The sequence below is a fragment of the Cucurbita pepo genome, chromosome LG10 (assembly GCF_002806865.2).
Source record: "Cucurbita pepo subsp. pepo cultivar mu-cu-16 chromosome LG10, ASM280686v2, whole genome shotgun sequence".
Taxonomy (NCBI): domain Eukaryota; kingdom Viridiplantae; phylum Streptophyta; class Magnoliopsida; order Cucurbitales; family Cucurbitaceae; genus Cucurbita; species Cucurbita pepo.
Genome location: NC_036647.1, coordinates 4,424,694 through 4,447,943, shown reverse-complemented (window position 1 = coordinate 4,447,943; position 23,250 = coordinate 4,424,694). Strand labels below are relative to the sequence as shown.

Here is a 23,250-nt window from a genome sequence, read left to right as displayed (position 1 = left end):
CACTCGTTTTGTTTCGTCTCCAAATTCATATGGGCTCTCTCTTTTTTCTCTTTTTCTTTTTCTTTAACACAAGAGAAAAATATATATGCAAAGCTGTGTTAAAAGAAAGAAAAGAAAGGAGAGGGTCTGTATGTGGGTAATACTAATAATTGGGGATTTTGGTCAGACAGTGGCAGAGACAGGAATGGCAATGGATGCGTCACCCTCTTCTGACTCTCGTGGCTGTCTGCATGCAACCCTCCACAGTTCCTTGTCCCACCACCACCAAATTCTTCAGCCCAATCGGCCCATGTCTAATGGACCAAGCTCAAATGATCTCTTCCTGTGTACAGGTTGGCTTATTCAGCTACAATATACATAGCTCACCTGATTTCGCAGGATGTTATCCAGTTCACGAAGTTTGGTGGAGGGACAAAGAAGAATCAACTAGGTGAGAAAAATCTTATGGGAGCGATGGGACAAAAAGATATATTAACATGTAGGAAGGAAGGCTACATTAATAACATGGAACTACTTAGAAGTAGAGTTTGTAGATTGATTTTTTGCTTTTGAAACGTCGTACAGGCCATGGCAACTGCTATACCACAGGTGCAACCACTTGAAAATGTGAAAGATTTGGAGCCATTGTCAGACTCTACATTATTCCAACATAGATAGGTAGATACCACATAAGCAGGACGGTTTTACCCCATCGCTTGTTTATTTAACAGGACACAGCTCATTGATGTTCCAATTCCTTTTGGAAGTCTGCATTATCAACAAGGACCTACAAAGAGTAATGAAAAGCTTAGCCCACATTTCAAAGCTAATCAACTACTAGGCTTAAGATCACATGTATCTCAAATTTTAAGCTCGAGTGCATGGCATGCGTTATCATATGTTTGGCATCACCAGTCAAAGAGGTAATCCAACTTGTATTCCTTTATGATACGAAGAATCCTCCAAAAATAAAGACACGATTGCAGTTCCACGTTTTCTTATTAAAAAGGCAAGTGCACTGATCTTACCCCTCGAAAGTAAATCATAATAATAAGTCATTTTTACCATAAGAGAGTGAGTTGATCGAGACACTTAGAGAGCCATTTAGAGCCCGTTTGGAATGGCTTTCTATTTACTAGTGTTTTAAGTGCAAAAGAAAAAGTATTGGCACTTGAATTTTGACAATTAGAAATAATGTTGGACCAAATTGAATATAGAAAATTACAATAAGATACTTACAGTCTTCCAACCATCAGGATCCAGAAAGGAAACAATTTTTGTGCCGATTCCAGGAAGTGGTCCTGCTTGTCGAGTTATCTTTCCTCCAAGTTCCTGGTTAACCAGTTTGATAACCTCAGCACTCTTATACACATCATCAGTACCAATGGCAACCTGAAACAAACCAAAATAATCGTTTAACAGGTACACAATAGAAAGAAAGAGTTTCCGTTTAAAATTAATTAAATAAATAATAGATGGAGAAAGGTGTGATAAACTCACCTGAGCATATGCATTTCCCTTGGTATACTCAGTCACACCATAATTATAAGTCAACTCTAGCACTGTCGTCTCTAATTCATCTGCATATCCCATCATGGCGAGGGTGTACTGTAGGATGCATATAGTGAGATAAAAAGAACCAAAGCATTTCCAGTATCAGAAAGACAGAAAGATCAATCCATAGCGAAAGAATTGGTGGTAACTGTAAAAAGAAAACTTGCCAACCTTGTATTCTGGCCTATCAACCTTCTTCAATAACCTCATTCCTAAGGCCTACGCAAAGAGAAACCATAAAATACGAGAACATTAATAAAAATCCGATAGAATAGACATATGAATATATATCTCAAACAACTTATGTTTAACAAAAAAAGGCAATTTCTATAACAATTTATTTTGCGATTTGCACACTTGAGCAAGTCTTGGTACAATCGTTCATTTTCCAGAATCATGTTGCTCGAAGGTTAAAACAAAGAAGCCACAATAATTATAACGAGCATCTTTTAATACTACCATGTCATCGTTCAAGAATTCCTCTGTAAAACAATTTCTCCAATAAGACGGTAGGATATTAAACAGATAGAAACAAATTCGTTTGAATAAATACCTTCTCATAAAATTTGATAGAGCGTTCCAGGTCACCAACACGAAGCATTACTTGGCAGAGTGGCTCGGGAGTGGGACCTCTTTGGATGAGTTCAAAGATATAACCATCAGGATCTTTTGCAAAGGCAATAACGGAGGATCCTCCTTTGACTGGACCAGGCTCCCTGGTAATGCTCCCTCCCTTTGCTCTTATATCTTCTACAAGTTTATATACCTAGAAGTCCACGAGAGTTTATTTTCAGTTTAATACAAACAATTAAACTTACTAAAATGGGACACTCTTACATCTTGAGATGCAATAGCAAAATGGCCAAAGCCTGTCCCAATATCATAAGAACTAACTCCATAATCTGCAAAAAACCAACAATATGAACTACCATCAATATCAAAGTTTATCACCGAACCAAAATAGACAAGTTGTAATGAACTCCAGAAAAGATAAGTTTCAGAATTTAGATCGACCCATTCATGCTCAAACTTAAGCGACCAGGCTGGGGAAGAAACATATTCATTTCTCCCGTCCATATAAATTTGATGGATAGGAACCACCAGCACGCAAAATATGGTTGAAGACAGACGAAGAAATTATAACCAACAGTGTTTGCCAAGTAAAAGATATTTTGCTCGAGAAAAATAAGCTAAAGCCACAATTTTAGGTTTTCCATCCCACTTGTCAGATTTTATCAACATTACGAATCAAGAGTACTTCACGCAAATCTGAGAACATAATCAGAGATATGCGTGAGCATGATGAAACGGATAAATGAAGGGTTCATACTATATGTCAATTCCACCACAAAATTGGAATCCTCTGGACCAAATCCAAGGAAGGCATTAGAGTATTTCTCTTCTGGTACATCCCTCTTCCTCAATAACTTCATCCCAAAACATTCAGTATAAAACCTGAAAAGTAAACAAAGAATCAGAACAATCAAATGCAAAATGAAAAATTCGTTGTGCCAAATAATAGAATCGTACTTGATAGTGCGGTCAAGGTCACCGACACGGTAAACAACATGAAGAAACCGACGCTTGTCCTTCTTGGGCCATTCCAACAAGTCGGCATTCGGAGCAAGAGATGCAACCTCGGCCATAGCAACTGAAATCGACTAGTCTGTAAAAATTGACAAGAAGATGATTACGAAACCAAAATTTATTGAACTGCATAACTTCAACTCCACACCCCCTAGTAAAACTTCACATCTTGAGCACAATCAAGCAACATTAGCTGACCATGTGGATCCTAGCAATCACGTCTAGATGACAAAGACGATAGATACTCAGGAACAACAAGAAAATGTGAGAATTCACAGAGAAGCGACAAAGATATGTGAAATTTAATAGCACGACATGGACTGACCCGCCTGAGAGAACTCACCACTCGCCAGTTGAACAGGGGTAAACAGTGAAATGAAGTAGCTTGAGGGTACTAGAACGATCTTGGCAAAATTGAGGAAATTCAATGATATCAACATATGGGGCTTATCTTCATAAACAAATTAGACGTACGTGGACCAATGAAACTCCATTTCCGACTTCTTTTTCAACTTTCTTTTTTAGTGCAAAAGAAGTGGGGTGGGATTTAACCTCCATTTCCACTCACTTCCCGTCTGTCTTTCTATCAAATTATACTAGAAATTATCTCTCCCGTACAAGCATACATGATGTCTATTATAATATTGCATAACAAAAATATGGGTGGACTTGACCATAAACCGATCATAGTGCAGGTAGCTTTGAACACTGCTCACTTGAACAACGGAAACTTTTATAAATTAATAACATTTCTATCTCATATTTGATTTCTATATCAACCATCTTAGAGAACTTTGTGCAAACAGTTGGTGTGCACCCCAGAAAAGAGACCTAATAGTGTAAAGAATTCTTGGCTCCAAAAGGGAGAAAAGAAAATGTTCGGCTCCAAGACAGTGGCAGTAGCAGAAGAGAAGAGAAGGAAAGGTGATATTGGTCCACAGCAGTAGCAGTTGTAGAGAAAAGGATGGACAAAAGAAAAGGGTTGCTCCACAGCAGCAGGAGTGCGATTGATCGGAGGTGAATACGGTGTGGTCGAAGAAAAGGAGAGTGGTGGAGATGGAAGAGGGGGATTGTGATGATGGCTTGAAAGGGAAGGAATTCCAGACATCGGTGAGAGAGATCATACCTCAGTGTCGCGCGCCTGTCAAGGGTTGCAGAGGAAGAGAACAAGTGCCCTACTCTTGATGCCTCAAGACTCTCGTGTACGGGGAAACGGTAAACACCGCAATCTGGTACAGCGGCATCGTTCTATATATACCCTCGAGATAGTGGTTAAATTACAATTTTATTTTTTAATTTTTTAACTTAAATTTAATCTCCAAATTTATATAAAAAAATATTATCCTCAAATCTATTCAACACAAATTTAACATTTAAATTTATACTAATATATCAATTAATTTTTAAAATCTTTAATTTTGTTATAAATTTATAAACCAAATTTAAACATATATTACACACTTTTTTTCTTTTTTTATAAATATCATAATTCTTGATAAGAAAATGGGCGTTTGATGCCTTAATGCTAGTCCGGATATATTGTACATTAATTTTTATTGATATATAAAATAGTTGACAAAGATGTACATTATAAAAATGTGACAATATCTTTTCCAACATCTTCCTTTAATTTATGTAAAATAGAAAAGTAAAAAGAAAAATAAAAATTCGACTTTATGAAAAAGAAATATTATTTCGTGTTCTTACAGCCGTTAGATTTATAGATGGGACCACATTCAGATGTCCACACGCTTTACCGACGCTGTCATGATGTGCTCTTGGATTCGTGTCATTATACAGAATTGCCCTGGAGGTTGAGGCTTTGAGTCAAGGACTTTTATGTAATTTTCCATCAACCCATTTGGATCTGTTCATTCAGCCTCGTATTTTTCTTTTCAACTCTATATTCTTTAAGTTCAAAAAATGATGGAGTAAAGAGTGAAGCCCAAAAAGTGTATGGGCTGTTCAACTTTTAGAATCCACAAGGCCCATTTGAATGGGCCGAGTTTGGCATAGTTTGGCCCATTCACACTCGGATGCATAGACTCATACATGCATAGGCATTTTAGATTGGTAGATTGGTTTTCAGCACCAATATCCACAAAAAAACAAACTTTGTTTTTGTAATTATTACAAAATAATTTATTTCCTTAATTAGATTTCATACTCAAAATGTTTAATTCCAATATTTTTGTAATTATTTCATCCCATGATTTAATAAAGTCATTCATGCGACCAATCTAGACCTGATTCTATACATTAATATTTAATGAAATTGATGCGTTGGTTTGCTTGCGCCAGAAATGCTACACTTTTATTTTTATTTTTTTTCAATTCTTTTTTACGAATAAACTCATTTTTTCCCTCTTCCAACCAATTATCTGATGTGGATTATAAAAAGAAAAAAAAAACAGACAAAATAATAATAATAATAAAAAAAAAAAAGAAGAAGAAGAAGAAGAAAATATGGCTTTGCCTCTTTACGTCTGCAAAGGACATGCTTCTCCATAGGCTCCTCAAAAGGGAGATTCCAAATTCCCACTATCACCTTTACACATTTTAATTCCTTTTATTTTATTTTATTTTATTTTATTAATGCAACTTGTTTATAGCATATACAATTATGATATATCTATTTTCTTGTAATATAATAACAATAAAAGTCTTAATTTTAACTCTAAATTATTTGATTTGAAATATATTCAATTATCTACTTCGTTTTAGTTTTAAATATTCGATAAAATTCCTTCTTTTTTTTTTGTTTTTCATGCGTATCTAATATTTATTATATTCTATATATATATATATATATATATTTATTTATTTATTTAGTGAAGTAAACAAAAGAAATAGACAAAGTGATAGTGATGCCAAGTGAATGTGATAAAGGGTTTATAGAATAATAAGGACCACAAATATTTAACAAAAAAAACGATGGCCTTACAATGGCATAAAGACGCTTAAGCCACACTATATTGTATTCTAAAAATAAAAATTAATTCTATTGGTGGAGAAAAATGGAATTTGTGGTCGCATTTAGTGATGGAAATTGGAAAACGACTCACTATTTTAAATTTTTATTATTATTCTGAATAATTAATTCAATAAAATATAATAAGAGAGAGTTCAAATGAGGATCCAACGTGAGTCGCCTAAAAATATTATAAATTAAACTCCAAATATTAAATTCACATTTTAAATTGGAGGAGTCTTCGTATTTTCTACGTAATACTAATTATAATAATAAAAATTTCGTAACCCACCACAAAAGTTTATTTTAAAATTAAAAGAAAAAAGAAATACGAGGAATTTGATAGCCATAGAATCTTTATTTTTATTTTTTATTTATTTTTAATCTAAGAATCTTTCAGGTTCTCTGTATAAACCCTAAATTTTTTTGGTGGGTTTCGTAAGAGAAAAAGATTCTACCTTCTATACTATTTTTAAATTACCATTTAAAATTATAAATATCAAATGTATTAAGATACGATATTTGGAGAATATATTTTAATAATTAGTTATGGAGTATATCTTAGATATTCGTAATCCGTTAATATTTTTTCTCTTTTTTTTTTTTGGAGTTGTTAGCAGTATATTTTATCTTAGGATTTGATTAGTAGTATAATTTATCTTATTTACCCGATTAAATTAGTTATATATTTTCTATGGTATTAGTTGATAGTTTGTATCTTATTTAAACCGTTGTAAACGAAGATCATACTTCCGATCCAATTATAATTCTATTTCTTATTCTTAACCGAATGATATGGAATAAATTTTTAATCTAATGCTACACATTTTTATTTTTAAAATTTAAAGAAATAAAAATGGAAAAAATAATATATATTATTTTTTAAAATAAGATTAAAATAAATTATGTTTGTACAACACAAATTAAAACTACTTTATTTTCCAAAAGCAAAGCACTAAAAAAACATTTTTTTTTTTTAATGGGAGGCTTGACCATGGGGATCCCGGTTGAAGTACGTGACGAAAGCAGTGAGCGCCGCGCGTCTAGGGGACTTGAATTCTGAACCAGTAATAATCAGCCACGTAAGCAAAAAGACGAGGCGGCTCTAATCCGTAATAGCGTCCAGGTTCAATGAACCACAAACGTCTTCCTCACTGGACCATCGATATTTATCGTTCCATTTTGCTTTCAGTATCAAATTATCAATACGGTGTTGGAAAGCTCAGAGAAACACAAATTTCTTAGAAAGAGCGTTCGAAGAAGAAGCTTTTGGAGCGAGTTCGATTCTACAATGGCGCTTGCTTCTTCTTCTTCAGCTTCTGCGATTACCGGTTCCAGTTTCTCTCGTTCCATTTCCGCCTCTGAGCCTAAAGGTACTTTTAATTTCTTTTTTTTTGTCACTCAATGTTTGTGCTTTTATGGTTTAATTATGATTGCTTGCGGAGAAGCGTGTTGGTGGATGGAAAACAAATTCTTCTTTATGTTTAATTAGATTCGCCAATTCCTCTTATGGAAGTCATCTTGTCAAGCAATGGCTGCTTGTTCAATTCTAGATTTGCCCCTTTTTTTTTTAATATTGAAATTGACATCAAAATGGGCAATGAGTCCACTATTCTTCATTGGAGACAAGCGATTCTTCGTTTGACCGTTTTAATTTGTTGCCCTTTTTGTTATGAATGGCTAGATTTACGTCGCCGTGTTATAGTATTTTGCTCTGAATTTCTGTACTCCTCTTTAACAGAATCGTTTTTCAATTGTTATTTTCTATACTCAAGTCTTATGTGTTTGTTGGACCTTTGCAGCCCCGCAAATTGGTTTGGTTAGGTTGTTCAGTCGGCCTAATTTGCCAGCCTCGTCTGTGAACTATTCGCAGAGACGATGCTCTGTAGAGCCTCTACATGCCGAACCAAAACGGAACGACTCCGTTGCTCCTCTGGCAGCTTCCTCCGTTGCCCCTGGTGGGTCTTCTTTCTCTTTGTTAATTTTCGTTAATTTTCCTAGCAGGAATTCTTGATGGCTTTACGAGGGCTTCTGAGTAGTTATTTGGTTTTGGCAGTGAAATTGATGTGTTTATACATTCATTGCAGCGGTGGTTGAGGAAGTGCAGGTTGAGGACTACGAGGGTTTAGCTAAAGACCTTGAAAATGCTTCACCCCTTGAAATTATGGACAAAGCCCTAGAGAAATTTGGCAATGATATTGCTATTGCTTTCAGGTAACACATCTGAATCGATCAATATGGCAAAGTTAATGTCTGGATGTGTATTAATTGTTCTTAATATTTTAAACACTGTAATTAAAAATTTGTTGGAATCCAGTGCGGCCCTCTTAGGAGAAATACATATAAATTTTTACCTTGTATGCGGATTTTGTCGTAATCATAACTTTACAGAAGAAAAATGGATTAAGAATTAAAAGACTTTCAAAATTTCGTTGGTCAGCGGCGCTGATGGCACTTCAATCATTCTCACGTTTTTCTTTATTTTCATTGTACAAGAAATTAAGTTTTTAATGTTCTTTCCTGCAGTGGTGCTGAAGACGTTGCTTTGATCGAGTATGCCCATTTAACTGGTCGGCCATTTAGAGTTTTCAGCTTGGACACTGGAAGATTGAATCCAGAAACATATAAATGCTTTGATGAAGTGGAAAAACATTACGGCATCCATATTGAGTACATGTTCCCTGATGCTGTTGAAGTTCAAGCATTAGTCCGAAGCAAAGGGCTGTTTTCCTTTTACGAGGATGGGCACCAGGAATGCTGCCGTGTGCGCAAGGTGAGGCCTCTGAGAAGGGCCTTGAAGGGACTGCGAGCATGGATCACTGGTCAGAGGAAAGACCAATCCCCTGGAACCAGGTCTGAAGTTCCTGTTGTGCAGGTGGACCCTGTTTTTGAAGGGCTGGATGGTGGTATTGGTAGCTTGGTCAAATGGAATCCGGTTGCTAACGTTGGCAGTAAAGACATATGGGACTTCTTACGATCCATGAATGTGCCGGTTAATACATTGCACTCACAAGGATACGTCTCAATTGGGTGTGAACCATGCACGAGACCTGTGTTGCCATGGCAACATGAGAGGGAAGGAAGATGGTGGTGGGAGGATGCGAAGGCTAAGGAATGTGGTCTTCACAAAGGAAATCTTAAGCAGGAAGATGCAGCCGAGCTAAATGGCAATGTAAAGGGAGACTCTACAGATGTGGATATTTTTGAGTCTCAGAATTTGGTGAGCTTGACAAGGGATGGAATAGAGAATTTGGCAAGATTGGAGGGTAAAAAGGAACCATGGATTGTTGTTCTGTACGCACCTTGGTGCCGCTTCTGTCAGGTAAGATGCCATGTTTTAATATAATCTCTTCTTTTCCTCGTCATTTCACGATGATATTACCCATCTTTATTATGAGATTGTTTACAATTTCCATCTATTCAAATTGAGCAGGCAATGGAAGGCTCCTACGTTGAATTAGCTGATAAGCTAGCGGGGACAGGAGTGAAGGTTGGGAAGTTTAGAGCCGATACGGCGAAAGAGTTTGCACAGCGAGAATTGCAGCTAGATAGCTTCCCCACCATACTCTTCTTCCCTAAACATTCCTCTCGGCCGATCAAGTACCCCTCGGAGAAGAGAGATGTTGACTCGCTTATGGCTTTTGTGAATGCTTTCCGATGATCAATTACACAGTTGAGGCCATACACCTATACAAAAATGAGGCCAGCGATCGAGTCAATGACACAGTTGACACAGGATGCAGTCTAAAATTTTCGCATAATCTAGAGTACCGTTATTCCATGTAGATTTTTGGGGTTTGGGTCTGTCCTATCTTTATAGTCTCGGTAAATATCCGTGTAGGATTGATTGTTGTTGTTATCAAATCAACTAAGGATAAACAGTAAGTTGTTTGTTATGAAATTCAGGTTTGATTAAGTGGAATGTTTTGAGTTTCCCTTCTCAAGAACTTGGGATCCTTTAACAATACATCATTTGGTCCACGCCGAAACCAATATCAATCACAAGTGCTGAGGATCTTTCGATTCTGATAAAATAGAGCATTCAATTAGATGTTCAACTTGATGGAGTATCATCAGGTGCTTCCAGTCTTAAATAATCGTATAAAAGCCCACAGAGTTCATCTCCACCTCTTGCCTGCGTCAGAAATATGTTGTTATCTCCCTTAATAAGCATTGATGATGGAACCTCAACACTATAGTTTCGATACAGTCCATGATTTCCATGTCGGCAAACTGTGTTATCCATTCCCAGATTCATCAGCTGGAAAACCAGTGACGACTCCGACCCCATTGAGTTGACATTGATCTGCAGGCATAAAATGAAACAGTTTATGAGAGAAACCAAGAGCAAGCCTTATCTCCAACGTTTTCCTGCTTGTTTTTTGTACCTTTAAGTCCGAGCGTGTGGCGGATGCAATCGCCAACCTCAGCCTGTAAGTTCCTTCGGTTAATGATGTCATGTTGAACTTAATACTCCATGTTGTCGCAACAAACTTACCATCTTCCCCTCTTCTACAGAATAATAGCAGTCACCGTCAAGTGAATTTTAGCGTTCATTTTGTCAATATATATGATGGGTTGCAAGTACGAACCTGCAAACTTGAGCATAGAACCAATCTTTCTTCGGATCATTGATACCCACAGTGAAAACTTGGTCATTTATTGGATGTAAATCACTGTATCCCTCCCATAAACCATATTGCCTGAACCTGGATTTGGTACACGTAGTCAGATACAGGATATATTGCCTACAAATTTCCAAGTAAACAAGTGTAACTTACTTCTCAGGGCTGTGAAGAAATAACTTGTTGACATACATCGGATTCACATCAGGAACATAGAAGCTACCAGCTGTTCGGTCAGGAAAACCAATCTCCCAAACAGTAGGACCATCTCTGAGGGGACTATAGGTCAGAATGCCAAGATGGGTATGAGATCCTGATCAATATCAACAACTATCACAACTAGTTGAAGAAGTAGCATCGTAATAATTGTATTAGACGTAGGAAACAGATAAACTTCAGTGAAGAACAGCAAAAGGACCTGCAGATACTGTTACTAGTGATTGGTGAAGATAATCACCAATGAATCCAGGAACCCAACCGTGAAGTCCATAGACTCCTGGAATAACGTTTCTGATAGTGAAATCTCCATTGGAATCTGTTTGTACCCAAAATTGATATTCCTAGACGAAGTTATGAAATCAAAGTTGTTATTAAAGTTTATGAGAGTAACAAGTGCAAGAAAGTTCCTGGCCTAGGAAAGGTAAGGAATAGCTTTCACCTTGCTCTCTATTTGCCAGCCACCTTCTTCTCTAGCAGCAGATAAACCAACATGTGCATCTCTTGCAGGGATGGGGGAACTTGAAATAAACCTGGCGAGAGAACGAGAGAGAAAGTCACCGAAAGGAAAATCACCATTCCTTAGAAATGGAAACCAATTTTACCTGTCTTGGACTAACAGTCTTCCTGAAATGGAACCACGTTCATTTTCCTTGAAATAAAAAGATGAAGACACAAAATTGTATGGCCATGCTGTTTCCTCTAGCATTCTCTGTCACGAGGCTGTGGATCAGTTCCCTGCAACATGTTGAAGAATGCAGGCACGGGTTGAGAGAGTTGGATATCAAACAAATACCTGTTCTTTTGCATCTATCCATAAATTGTGTGCCTCTGATACATCTGAGGTGGAGTTAAGGTATACAAGAACAGGACCAAACACCTTCCTCCATGCCTCTCCTTCCTTAATATGCGTAAGTATATCTTCTCCAATGTAATGTGTTCCATGAAACATCTGTTGCATCAGATGATCAAACATTTCTTCTACACCAAATGTTATGACCATTGAATTGGAGCAGAGGTAAGAAAAAAACTTACAGCAAGACATGTAGGACCGGTATGAACTGTGAGATTTTGCTTCGTTGGACCGCCATTTCGGAACTCATGGCTTGGAAAAACTACCCAGAAACCTATGTTGTTTGGGCTGGAACTAATCCATCCATGAACTCCACCATCTTTGTTATCCACTGAGTATTGATACTTATCATCTACCTGCATTTAGTCCATATGTTCAAGGAAATCCTTGTCTTGTGCAGGTAAAGCAAATAATTTAGGCATACATTCTCACCTCTCCTTTCAGATCAGGATTAATGGGATTTACAAGCAGAACTGACTCTGGTACAATTAGTTCTTCACCTCTGCCTGGATGCAAATCTTCCGGCATTGGCATTATTCTTTGCTTCTCATCTGAAATTGCCATGTAGTGGAACCTAATTTGACCCTAAATTGGTCAAGAAGAAGGAAAGGAACTAGCAAGCCATGCATAGGCTGGGGCAGAATACTACTTACTTTTCTTGTCGTAGTTTAAACACCATTCTTGTCTGAACAAGATCGAAAGCCCGACATGCCGATGGGTGCTCGTAGATTGCATAGCAGTAGAAGCCTGGCATACCAGTCCTCATTATGTACCTAGAGGACAACTTAGAAGCCTGAGAAATTCAGCAGAATTTAGAGATCTTATTTGAATGTACAACCTTATGTCTACACTGAGTGGAAGTTTGTTGCCTCGAGTTGATGGGTTGAAAACTTTCCTGAACGATATCTCGATCGTGTCGTCAGTTGCGTTGATGACATTAAACTCAGATCCCTTAAGCCTGCAGATTTAAAAGGATTCAAGGTTAGGATCCTCAATCATGTCGTCAGTTGAACGATATCTCGATCATGTCGTCAGTTTCCTATGATTTGAGGACAACAATCTAATGAAGGGGGTAGCATACAATTGGTATCTGTCCTTGCCTCCAGGCCAACTCCAGTTGATATCCCAATATCTGCACACAGGAGACAAGTCTCAAAAGTAGTTGCATGAAATCCTCCTGAGTGTCTGAAAATTGAGTTACCCTCTTTTAGATTCGCTGGATTTGACATCTAGCAGATTGTCCATGTTTCCATACTTGATGCCACTAACATAACCTTGGGGGTTGGATATGGTCACCATCAACAATCCATTGTCCAATATAACCTGCAAAGAATCATAGAGCACACAGAGATTACAGAGAATATGATGAACGAGGAAACAAGAGTCATAGGGCTGCTCAAAACTAACATGGGAGCCTTGGTTTTGCAGCCTCAGCTTCTTCTTCTTCCCCATTGTAGAGCCTCTACTTTTCTTACCATCACTCTCATCTTCTTTCGTATATAGTTCATGCAAATGATGTGAAGGATCATAGCTGGTCGTTGGTTACTAAGAGCATCAGAACATTTGGACACGTTATTTCTTGTTTGCATCAAACTACAATTATGATATCAAAAAGTAACGAAGAATTGGCTTTACATTTTTGTAAGTAGCTTTTCAAAGTACCATTTGACGTTCTCGTCGTCGTCGTCGTCGTCGTCTTCATAACTTTTCTATATCATCGTACCCGAGAGCAGAGCCCTTCTCTGTGGTTCGGCTGCATTCCCCCCGAGCCCTCGCGAATTATTATTATTATTATTTTTTTTTTTATTGTATAGTTACCAAATCAATCTTGACCTTTTTATGGCAGAATGGTTAATTCCAGAAAATCTTGCTCTTGTTGTGTATTATTATAATCGCAACTGAATCCCAACCCACCAAATTTTCTAATGCTTCACCAACACTCCCATAAAAGCTTACTCTTGTTTTATTTTTTCTTTTTATTTCTTGAGCTTGGCCGTGTTAGACGAACACGACTCTCCACAATGGTATGATATTGTCGACTTTGAATATAAACACTCGTTGCTTTGCTTTGGGTTTCCTCAAAAGGTCTCACCCAAGTGAAGAGAGTATTCTTTCTTTATAAACTCAGGATCATTCCAGACTTTTATGGTCCAACCGCCCAACGGTTCTAATCCATTTTTAAAATAAATAAATAAAAACAGTTTTTGCTTTGAAATTCATGAAAATGTCAATAAGGCATATCAAAAGTCAAAGATCCAGCGAATTAAACAATAATAATAATACACCAACCGCTAAAAAAATAATCAACCAAAATTGTATCTATGTATATTGGTCAACAATGATTTTTACTATACACGATTGGATGAACAGAACGCTTCTCATCCCAAAGAATCAACGAATCAGAACTTCAAAATAATAATTAAAAAAATCAGAACAGTTTGCTGGCGAATTCATCTATGGAAATCCCTTCTTGTCTAGCCGCAGCAGATTTGGCAGCCAATTGTCTGAGCTGAGATAAGCTTCTTCCCAATTTCAAAGCCACCTTCCTTTCGAACACTTGCCCATTTTCCCTCTTCTCCCAATCTGTCTCCTCAAGCGTCCCTCTAATGGATTCCTCCATTACCCCGAAGAACCCCGCCGAGTTTCTGTACATCTCAAACACCATCCCAATTTGCCCACCGTGTTCTAACGCATTCACGGCGGCCGCCAAAGAACCGGCCGCCGCCGCCACCACCATCCCCCCGGATGACCAATCACCCACGAAAGCAGAACCCAAAGCCGCAATGCCGGTGAGAAGAGGGCCCGAGATTGCCAAAGTTTTATTAACCTTCAATACTAAATTCCCAAGTCTGACGTAGTCTTTAGCGTCTTTTGTCTTCATGACTTCAACAACTTCTCTCATTTCGGCTTCAAGTTGATCGCTCCATCCATTGGAACCTTGTCGTTGGTTTCCATCAAAATGGGCGTTTTCGTTCTGTGTCTTAGATTCGTCAGAATGAGAAGAATTGGGCCACCATGAAGCCGGCTCGAGCTTTTTGGGGAATTTTTCAAGCATTACACCAAGTAAAGGAAGTGGGTATGCTTTATCAAGCGCCAACACCTTTTCCATGGCGGAATCGACGTCCCTTTGAGTGGGAGCTCCAACCGTAATCAAGGTCTGGATTTGGGTTTGGAGCTGCTTGAACAATCTAGCTGCATTTCGCTGCTCCTCAGCCAGCTGTGAGGGTTGGATTTTGTTAACCATAACCAACATCCCTGTTGCGGCAGAGAAGAGCAGAGCCGAGGACAATTTCAAACCCAAAAGAGGAGCTCCAAGGGCTCCGACAGCGGGTGCGGTGGCGGCCATAACAGAGGCAGCGAGAGTGATCATGTTGATGGAATTGAGGAAAAGGGAATTCCAGTTGTCTCGCTGTTGGCAGATATTGTTGTGCATCTCTACCCGGTCGGCTACGATGTCCAAGATGGCGTGGAGGTGCGATGTGAGGGGGGATTGGGTAGGAGGAATGATATTAAGGGGTTGGTTTAAACAAAGCTCTTCAATGAGTTTGAGGGAGGCAGTGGAGGTTTTGGGGAGTCTGGGAACAGAGATACGGAGATTGGGAAGCTTTGGGACGTGAATGGAAGCTTGGGTAATTGTTTTTCTTGAAGATGGGAGGAGAAAAGAAGCTTGTAAGGAAGCCATTGTTGGAACAAGTTTGGAGCTTGTATCAAATGGGGGCTTGTTTGAGAAGGTTTTGTATGGAATTGAGGTGGGAGGGTAGCTAATGGTGGCTGGGGGTTTTATAGGGGAAATGAATTGAAGGGTCAGATAGCAAGAAATTTTGACTAGCAGGCTGAATTGACTCGGCTACCTACCTGACTCGTGCTTCCTGACTCGTTCCCCCCATTTTTTTGTGTTTAAAATTACGATTTGTTCTAAAATATTACATTCTCTTCTCGCTTGGATTAGGTCTCCCAAAACAACCATGCCCTATCATCCTACGTCCTTCTATATTTGACGCTTCATTTCTTCTTTAATAATTATCTTTTTTTCAATTTTTCTTTTTAATCTATTATCATTTTTAATAATTAACTTTTACAATAAATTCGTGGGTGATTATTTTTTTTTTTATTTATTTGTAGCTAATTATATCTAAAAATCTCAGGAAAGTAGCAAGAAAAATGATCAAATTATGGATTCTCATATATTTTCTCTAATTTACGTTAATAATTGTAATTTTTAAAAAGTTTATACAAATATATAAAAGAATTTAAAACGAAATTTGAATGAATGATGTAAATTGATTCAATTATGGGGTTAAATGGATATAATTAATATAGATTTTAATTGCTATAATCTCCAAAATTTTAAGAATAAATGGATTCTATTTTTTTATTTTATTTTATTTTCCTTTATGATATGACAAATTTAGAGTCTGTGTTGATTCACTTGGATAATATTTTTTTTAATATATACAAAAACTAATATTTCTTTTCATAATTAATTTTTTACTTTTATTTTTTAAAAAAAAATCGGTTGTATAAACATTACTTCATCTATTAATTTGTTTGTTTGGTACTTTCTGCCAATATATTAAAATATAAAAAAAAAACATAAATATTGAAAAGAAAAGAAAAGAAAAAAAACTAGAAAAATAAGGAAAGAACGAAAACTAAATTAAGAGACAAGTCATCGTTGGACTTGGTCCCCGAGCAAAACGACGGCGTATGAGGTTATACGCAAGCAAGCAGTAAGTTTGACTGTTGATTTGTTGTCTGCCTTTGAATTGACAATTAAGTCTATTGTTTTAATCAGTCCATGCAAACATTCAGGACGTATAAAATTGTTGGTTTTTCGGTTTTTTTAAGCTATCGTGTCGTGGTTTTTTTATATATATATTATTAATTATTATTATTATTACTATAAATAAATAATAAATAACATATACTTTAATTCGTCTAAATGTTATAGGTTTTCTAATTTAATTGTGGTCAAATAATTCGACCCACTCCATAATATTTTACCCATTGTCAATTACATCACTCAAGTGACATTAATAATCTCTTTCTTCTACATCCAACTTTCTTATTTCCATTTTTCATCCTTTATTTATATTGAGCGACTAAAATTAGATTGGGGAACCGAAAATAATTAGTCAAACATGTGAATTTGACTAATTTATTTATTTATTTGGTTTTGCAAAAAAAATATATGTTTATCGATAAATTTATGAAATTGTATCAATTTTAACTTTTAAAGTCGATGAAACTGCTATGGTTGTTGTCGTTTGGATCTCATTCACTACTGTCATTGTTGGTAATGACATTGAAGACGAGAAAGAACGAAGAGTCTGTTTGTTTAAGTGGATATCCTATTTTTTAGAGTTAGATTTCTTATTTTTATAATGGTGCCGTTTAGTCTAGAATTATTTAGCTGTTCTTGTCATTCTTTTTATTTTTTTTTAGTAATAATACATGATGACATTGTACAAGAACTACCTTTGTGTTTTTTTTTTCTTTTAACACTAAATTCAAATAAAAGCTTGTACTTTTCTACAGATATAGTATTTAATTATAATTGGAAATTTTAAGTAAGATTTAATTAAATATTAAATTCATAATAAATATATCATAATTATCTATTTTAGTATATTAGTTTTATTTAGCTACAATGGTTTAAAATTTTTAAACTTTACAAAGTATTTAATAGCTTCAGACTTTTCAATTTTTTTGTTTAATGAATTTACAATCTAAACATTTCAACTTTTTGTCGAATATAATTTTTATTTGAAAAATTGTCATATAGAATAATAATAATTTATCAGACAAAAGTAAAGTTTAAGAGATTATTATTATTTAAAAGTATATATAGAAATATGTTAAATGAAAGATTCAAATCTGTAAAAAAGAAGTATATATGGAAATATTTTAAATGAGAGATTCAATATATCTCTTTAAAAGTAAAACTCATCAATTAGTGTGATTTTAATCCAAAGGTTAAATTCGGAATATCAATATATATATTATTTATTTATTTATTTTACATGCTCGGATGAACAATACGTACGTTTCCCATCTCAAGGAATCAACCGATCAGAAATTGTAGAATAATAATAATAAAATTAAAAAAAAAAAAAAAAAGAAAAAAAAAAATCAAAAGAGCTTGCTGGCGAATTCATCCACGCAAATCCCTTCTGTTCTAGCGGCGGTGGATTTGGAAGCCAATTGTCTGAGCTGAGCTAAGCTTCTTCCCAATTTCAAAGCCACCTTCCTTTCAAACACTTCCCCGTTTTCCCTCTTCTCCCAATCTGTCTCCTCCAGCGTCCCTCTAACGGATTCTTCCATCAGCCACAACAACCCCGCCACGCTTCTATACATCTCAAACACCATCCCAATTTGCCCACCGTGCTCTAACGCATTCACGGCGGCAGCCAAAGAACCGGCCGCCGCCGCCACCACCATCCCCCCGGATGACCAATCACCCACAAAAGCAGAGCCCAAAGCCGCAATGCCGGTGAGAAGAGGGCCCGAGATTGCCAAACTCTTATGAACCTTCAATACTAAATTCCCAAGTCTGGCGTAGTCTTGAGCGTCTTTTGTCTTTATGACTTCAACAACCTCTCTCATTTCCGCCTCAAGTTCATCGCTCCATCCATTGGAATCTTGTCGTTGGTTTCCATCAAATTGGGCGTTTTCGTTCTCTGTCTTGGATTCGTAAGAATGAGAAGAATTGGGCCACCATGAAGCCGGCTCGAGCGTTTTGGGGAATTTTTCAAGCATGCCACCAAGTAAAGGAAGTGGGTATGCTTTATCAAGCGCCAATACCTTTTCCATGGCGGAATCGACGTCCCTTTGAGTGGGAGCTCCAACCGTAATCAAGGTCTCGATTTGGGATTGGAGCTGCTTGAACAATCTAGCTGCACTTCGCTGCTCCTCAGCCAGCTGTGAGGGTTGGATTTTGTTAACCACAACCAACATCCCTGTTGCGGCAGAGAAGAGCAGAGTCGAGGACAATTTCAAACCCAAAAGAGGAGCTCCAAGGGCTCCGACAGCGGGCGCGGCGGCGGCCATAGCGGAGGCGGTGAGAGTGATCATGTTGATGGAATTGAGGAGAAGGGAATTCCAATTGTCTCGCTGTAGGTGGAGATCGTTGTGCATCTCTACCCTGTCTGCTACGGCGTCTAAGATGTGGTGAAGGTGTGATGTGAAGGGGGATTGGACATTAATGGGTTGGTTTAAACAAAGTTGTTCAATGACGTTAAGGGAGGGAGTGGAAGTGTTTGGGAGCGTGGGAACTGAGATACGGAGATTGGGAAGCTTGGGGTCGTGAATGGCAGCTGGGGCAATTGTTCTTCTTGAAGAACAAGAGGAGGAAGGGAGGAGAAATGAAGATTGTAAGGAAGCCATTGTTGGAACAAGCTTTAAGGGTTTAGAACTGGAGTGGGAGGACATGGAATGGTGGGTGAGTTTTATAGAGGAAATTAATAAAGAGAGGAGAGATAAATCACAAGTAACAAAGCAAAATCCAAACTTTTATGTGGGGGGAAAGAAATTAAGCTTAGTCATCGTAAATGATTAATTACCATTTATTTTCTGTTTCCTATTTCCCATTCACTATAAGACTAACTTGCTTTTTAACAACTTTCCATTTGGGGATTGGAAATGAGTTCACTTGTTACGTGTATTGTTGAAACAAAACAATGGGTCTCTAGCTCATGCCATCACTGCCTCAACACCTTCTTTATGGATGCCTTTTACACTCAATATTAAAAAAAGCCCCGGATCTTTCAACCAAAAAGTCAAATGTGAGATCCGTGGAGAGGTAAATGAATGGAACGAGTCCTCTTCAGCACTTTACTTCCACATCCACAGCTAGTAGATATTGTTTTCTTTCGACTTTTCCTATCGAGCTTCCGATCAAAGCTTTAAATTAGCATAAAGTTTCCACCCTCTTATAAATGGTGGTTTGTTCTCCTCCCCAATCAATGTCAATGTGCGACATCACAATCCACCCTTACAAATTTGTGATGTCTCAGGTTGGTTGGGGAGGAGAACAATCGACCATGCATAAGAGTGTGAAAATTTTCTCCTTGCATTTTAAAGCCTTTGAGGGAAGTGGGAAAGGACAGTATTTATGTGCGAAATTGAATTTTTTTTTTTAATAAAAAGAAATTAAAAAAAAAAAAAGAAAAATTAAAAAAAAAAAGAATAGGAATATGAAGGAGAAGTGAAGTGAGCTAGAACGTGGGAAGGCCACGCCTTTTGTGTCTTTCCTTTGTAAAATCCATAATTTATTTAATTAATGCTTCGGCTGTCGTAAGGGGTTCGTTGGTGCTCAGCGATTACGCCCACCTTCCCTCCTCCATTGCTTCCTTCCATAACGCAACACATCTCATGATATTTGGCCATCATTTTTGACACCTTCCATCCCATCACTCTTCCCTCTCACGCCAAGATCCAAAATCTGCAAATCAATCCCAATTTTATTTCTCCAAATGATTCAGCTATTGTTCACGCTGATTGCATCGGAGATGCTTCTCATACTGCTTTTCTCCTTCAAGACCCCTCTCAGGAAGCTTGTCATCTTGGCCGTCGATCGGATGAAGCGCGGACGCGGTCCCATTATGGTGAAAACCGTCGCCGGAACTGTTCTTATAGTTCTCCTTTCCAGTCTCAACAGTATGGTTACGATCCAGAAACGTTGGGTTGATGACGGTGCCGTCACCCCCACCGATCAGGTTCTCATGGTCAGGCACCTTCTCGAGGCCACGCTCATGGGTAAACCCAACCTTTTCATTTTTTTCCGTGTTTCGATTCAAGATTTCCGACCTATCCATGTCTTTTCCCCTCATTGGTTTCCCCGTCTCTGAATTTGGCCTTGCCTTTTAGAATGTGGATTAGTTCTGGGAATGATTTGTCTGAAATCGCTGAGGAATTGCGTCCAAATTTAGAATGCGCTCGATTCGATTTATTTTGATTAAGCGGATTTGAATTGCGTATTTAGTTTCAAATGAATTTGGTGCTGTGGTATTCTGAGCTCATCAATTCAATCTTGCTTCACTGTTTCATTAGAGTGACATTAGCTCGTTAAATCATACGCATTCTTAATCGATCTGCTTTGGCTATCCTTGTGCATTAATTTAGAGCGTTTTTGTACAGAAGGATTGAGCATCTTGCCTTCACTTTATTACATAATTAAATAGATAGTTGATGGCTCTCTTCTTAGGTTATGAAAGCTTGTTATTTCTTTCAAGAACCCTTTAGTTTTGAATGGTGAAGGAGCTTGAAGTAGGTGGACAATTTGGTTGCAGGGGGGTCTCTATTCCTGGCACTTATGATTGATAGATTACATCATTACATGAGAGAGTTGCATATACGAAGAAAAGGCATGGAAGTCATAAAAAAGCAGAGCAGAGCGATGGAGGAAGGGAAAGTTAGCAAGTCAGAGGAGATGAAAGCATTGGAAGAAGAGAGAACCAGCCTGCAGACCAAACTCAAACACTTGGAATTGGAACTTGAGTCGAAGGCAAAAGATGTAAGTGCTTCAGAAGCCAATGTAGTTGCTCTAAGGAAGCAATCTGAAGGATTATTGCTGGAGTATGACCGTTTAGTTGAAGAAAACCAGAACCTTCGTAGCCAATTGCAATCCGTGGATCGCAGATTGTCTCGATCGGGCAGCAAGAAGAACTCTTAAGGAACTGAATCTCACTTCTTCAAGTACAAAGGTAAAGCACTGAAACAAGAATGGATTCTCACTCAAAACTGAAAAGAATTGTGATAAATTTCATGTTTATTATAGAGAATATCTTCGCTTCTGTCATTCCTCTGTCTGTAGCTGCTTCTTTTTTCATTATATAAATATACCATGAAGAATTTGGCCTCTCAAAAACATAAGAATACATATTCTAAGGCATACTCTAGTCTCCAGACAAGATATTCAGCTCAAATAAACAGAGATTCATCAACATCTTCACATTTTCATGATAAATCCAAATGTTTTCAATATATCTTAAGAATGTAACACGAATTGAACCCCCACTGGCTAGAAACACAAGAAACAAAGAACTGATAATACATAGTTTGTGATTATTAGAGAAACTATTAGTGTTCAATGATACAATTTGGTTGGAAACAGAGGACATAGCAGGCAAGTCCCTCTTCTTAGCCTTACTGCTTTCTCTACTAATACTAACATCAATATAATTCTGATCACCAACTCCATTTTTGGTTGCCATTTTGATGGACTGAGAGAAACAGGGCAATTCCAATACAGAGACGAACTCGTTTTGTTCTGTGTCTTCCTCTTCCATGGTAATGCTTTTCACTGTTACCCAGTCTTTGTCGCAATCCCAATTGGGTATTCTTGATGACTGAATTTTGGATATTTCGCTCAGTTGCTGTATCCTCTGCAATGGCGTTCTGTAAAGTTTTGGCATGATCGGACTTTGAACCGTTTCCGAATTGTTCATCGTGTACCATGATTCTTGTTCCAAAATACTCGTTGGTGTTCTTGAATTCTGTTTGGGTGGAGATTTCTGCTCGTGAACAAAAGGGTGCTTCAAAAGCTCACTGACAGACCACCGTTCTCCTGGGTCTCTGATCAGACACCGCCGCAAAAAGTCCTTGCCCTGCTCGGACATGAACCTTGGAACCTCCGGCAAATCATCGCCGGACCCAATTTTGTAAATGGCGGCCACCGGATCAGACACATTCACCCATGGAGCTCGGCCGGTCACCATCTGGATCACCGCGCAACCCACTGCCCAAACATCAGCTGCAAACCCCTGTTTTTCTCCACGCGCCACTTCCGGCGCCATAAACATCGGCGTTCCGACCAAGTTTCTACTGGAATCCTCCTCTACCTGCCGCGCGCAACCAAAATCCGCAATCTTAATCCCATCTTCACCAACCAAAATATTGCAACACTTAATGTCGCAATGCACCACACCATTGGAATGAACATACTCGAGCCCACTTAAAATTTCTCGAGTATAAAATTGGGCCGTCGCCTCATCTAATCGGCCACCAGCCGCCTCCATCACATCCAAAATCGACCCACCAGGCGCAAACTCCATCAAAAGATTACACATCAATTCCCCATTTTCCAACGTAACATCAAACCCCTTATAAGCTATAACACGTGGACAATTGAATCGAGAAAGAATCCTCTGTTCCCTCTTGAGAAAATCCGAGTGAGTGAACTCAACAGACTTAACCGCCAGAACTTGACCAGAGCAAAGATCGGTGGCTACGGAGACCGCAGCAGAGGAGCCACGGCCTATGGTCGGACCTCTCGTCCAGTCCATTGAGAAAACAGAGGTGCGCATGGATGGATGAGAAGAGAAAAAGAGGGAGCCTTTCATAGCTTAGACATACAGCGTTTGAAATGATTCCAAAATTGTTCGATGCGTAAAATTGAGTTGGCAAATTGGTAAGTTTCTTACTTTGGAAAAATTAATGAGAACAAATTAGAGGACCACAGCAAA

General features: G+C 37.9%; 7 protein-coding genes across 9 annotated transcripts; 2 read left to right on the top strand and 5 right to left on the bottom strand.

Annotated features, from left to right (window-relative positions):
• Positions 1-500: 500 nt before the first annotated feature.
• Positions 501-4,356, bottom strand: LOC111803512 (lactoylglutathione lyase GLX1). Of its 3 annotated transcripts, none has more exons than XM_023687950.1 (9): positions 4,247-4,356; positions 3,064-3,199; positions 2,864-2,988; positions 2,371-2,435; positions 2,087-2,299; positions 1,705-1,752; positions 1,480-1,587; positions 1,219-1,371; positions 501-766 (listed from the first exon to the last, which is right to left on the bottom strand). In XM_023687950.1, exons 2-9 carry the CDS (start codon positions 3,177-3,179, stop codon positions 719-721), a joined length of 876 nt encoding a protein of 291 aa, XP_023543718.1. In that variant the 5' UTR covers positions 3,180-3,199; positions 4,247-4,356; the 3' UTR covers positions 501-718. The 3 variants fall into 3 exon arrangements, with proteins under 3 accessions (XP_023543718.1, XP_023543719.1, XP_023543716.1); XM_023687951.1 differs by lacking the exon at positions 4,247-4,356 and adding an exon at positions 3,446-3,577 and having other exon boundaries at positions 572-766; XM_023687948.1 differs by lacking the exon at positions 4,247-4,356 and adding an exon at positions 3,464-3,573 and having other exon boundaries at positions 572-766.
• A 2,926-nt stretch (positions 4,357-7,282) lies between these two features.
• Positions 7,283-10,035, top strand: LOC111803510 (5'-adenylylsulfate reductase 1, chloroplastic-like). Its single transcript, XM_023687945.1, has 5 exons — positions 7,283-7,464; positions 7,894-8,049; positions 8,179-8,305; positions 8,618-9,413; positions 9,525-10,035. Exons 1-5 carry the CDS (start codon positions 7,383-7,385, stop codon positions 9,750-9,752), a joined length of 1,389 nt encoding a protein of 462 aa, XP_023543713.1. The 5' UTR covers positions 7,283-7,382; the 3' UTR covers positions 9,753-10,035.
• A 110-nt stretch (positions 10,036-10,145) lies between these two features.
• On the bottom strand, positions 10,146-13,237 carry LOC111803723 (probable rhamnogalacturonate lyase C). The gene is made up of 15 exons (XM_023688247.1): positions 13,193-13,237; positions 12,987-13,108; positions 12,867-12,917; positions 12,677-12,743; positions 12,439-12,578; positions 12,218-12,359; positions 11,968-12,141; positions 11,729-11,884; positions 11,538-11,584; positions 11,375-11,465; positions 11,135-11,276; positions 10,909-11,029; positions 10,684-10,800; positions 10,480-10,603; positions 10,146-10,397 (listed from the first exon to the last, which is right to left on the bottom strand). The coding sequence occupies exons 1-15, from the start codon at positions 13,235-13,237 to the stop codon at positions 10,146-10,148; spliced, it is 1,791 nt and encodes a 596-aa protein (XP_023544015.1).
• A 976-nt stretch (positions 13,238-14,213) lies between these two features.
• LOC111803722 (probable F-box protein At4g22030) lies at positions 14,214-15,467 on the bottom strand. Its single transcript, XM_023688246.1, has one exon. The coding sequence runs from the start codon at positions 15,465-15,467 to the stop codon at positions 14,214-14,216; it is 1,254 nt and encodes a 417-aa protein (XP_023544014.1).
• Positions 15,468-17,811: 2,344 nt separating this feature from the next.
• On the bottom strand, positions 17,812-19,279 carry LOC111803904 (probable F-box protein At4g22030). The gene has a single exon (XM_023688515.1). It carries the CDS (start codon positions 19,214-19,216, stop codon positions 17,918-17,920), a length of 1,299 nt encoding a protein of 432 aa, XP_023544283.1. The 5' UTR covers positions 19,217-19,279; the 3' UTR covers positions 17,812-17,917.
• Positions 19,280-20,074: 795 nt separating this feature from the next.
• On the top strand, positions 20,075-21,584 carry LOC111803903 (B-cell receptor-associated protein 31-like). Its single transcript, XM_023688514.1, has 2 exons — positions 20,075-20,542; positions 21,076-21,584. The coding sequence occupies exons 1-2, from the start codon at positions 20,260-20,262 to the stop codon at positions 21,456-21,458; spliced, it is 666 nt and encodes a 221-aa protein (XP_023544282.1). The 5' UTR covers positions 20,075-20,259; the 3' UTR covers positions 21,459-21,584.
• Positions 21,585-21,681: 97 nt separating this feature from the next.
• Positions 21,682-23,127, bottom strand: LOC111803721 (mitogen-activated protein kinase kinase kinase 18-like). Its single transcript, XM_023688245.1, has one exon. The coding sequence runs from the start codon at positions 23,125-23,127 to the stop codon at positions 21,682-21,684; it is 1,446 nt and encodes a 481-aa protein (XP_023544013.1).
• Between the last annotated feature and the right edge of the window lie 123 nt (positions 23,128-23,250).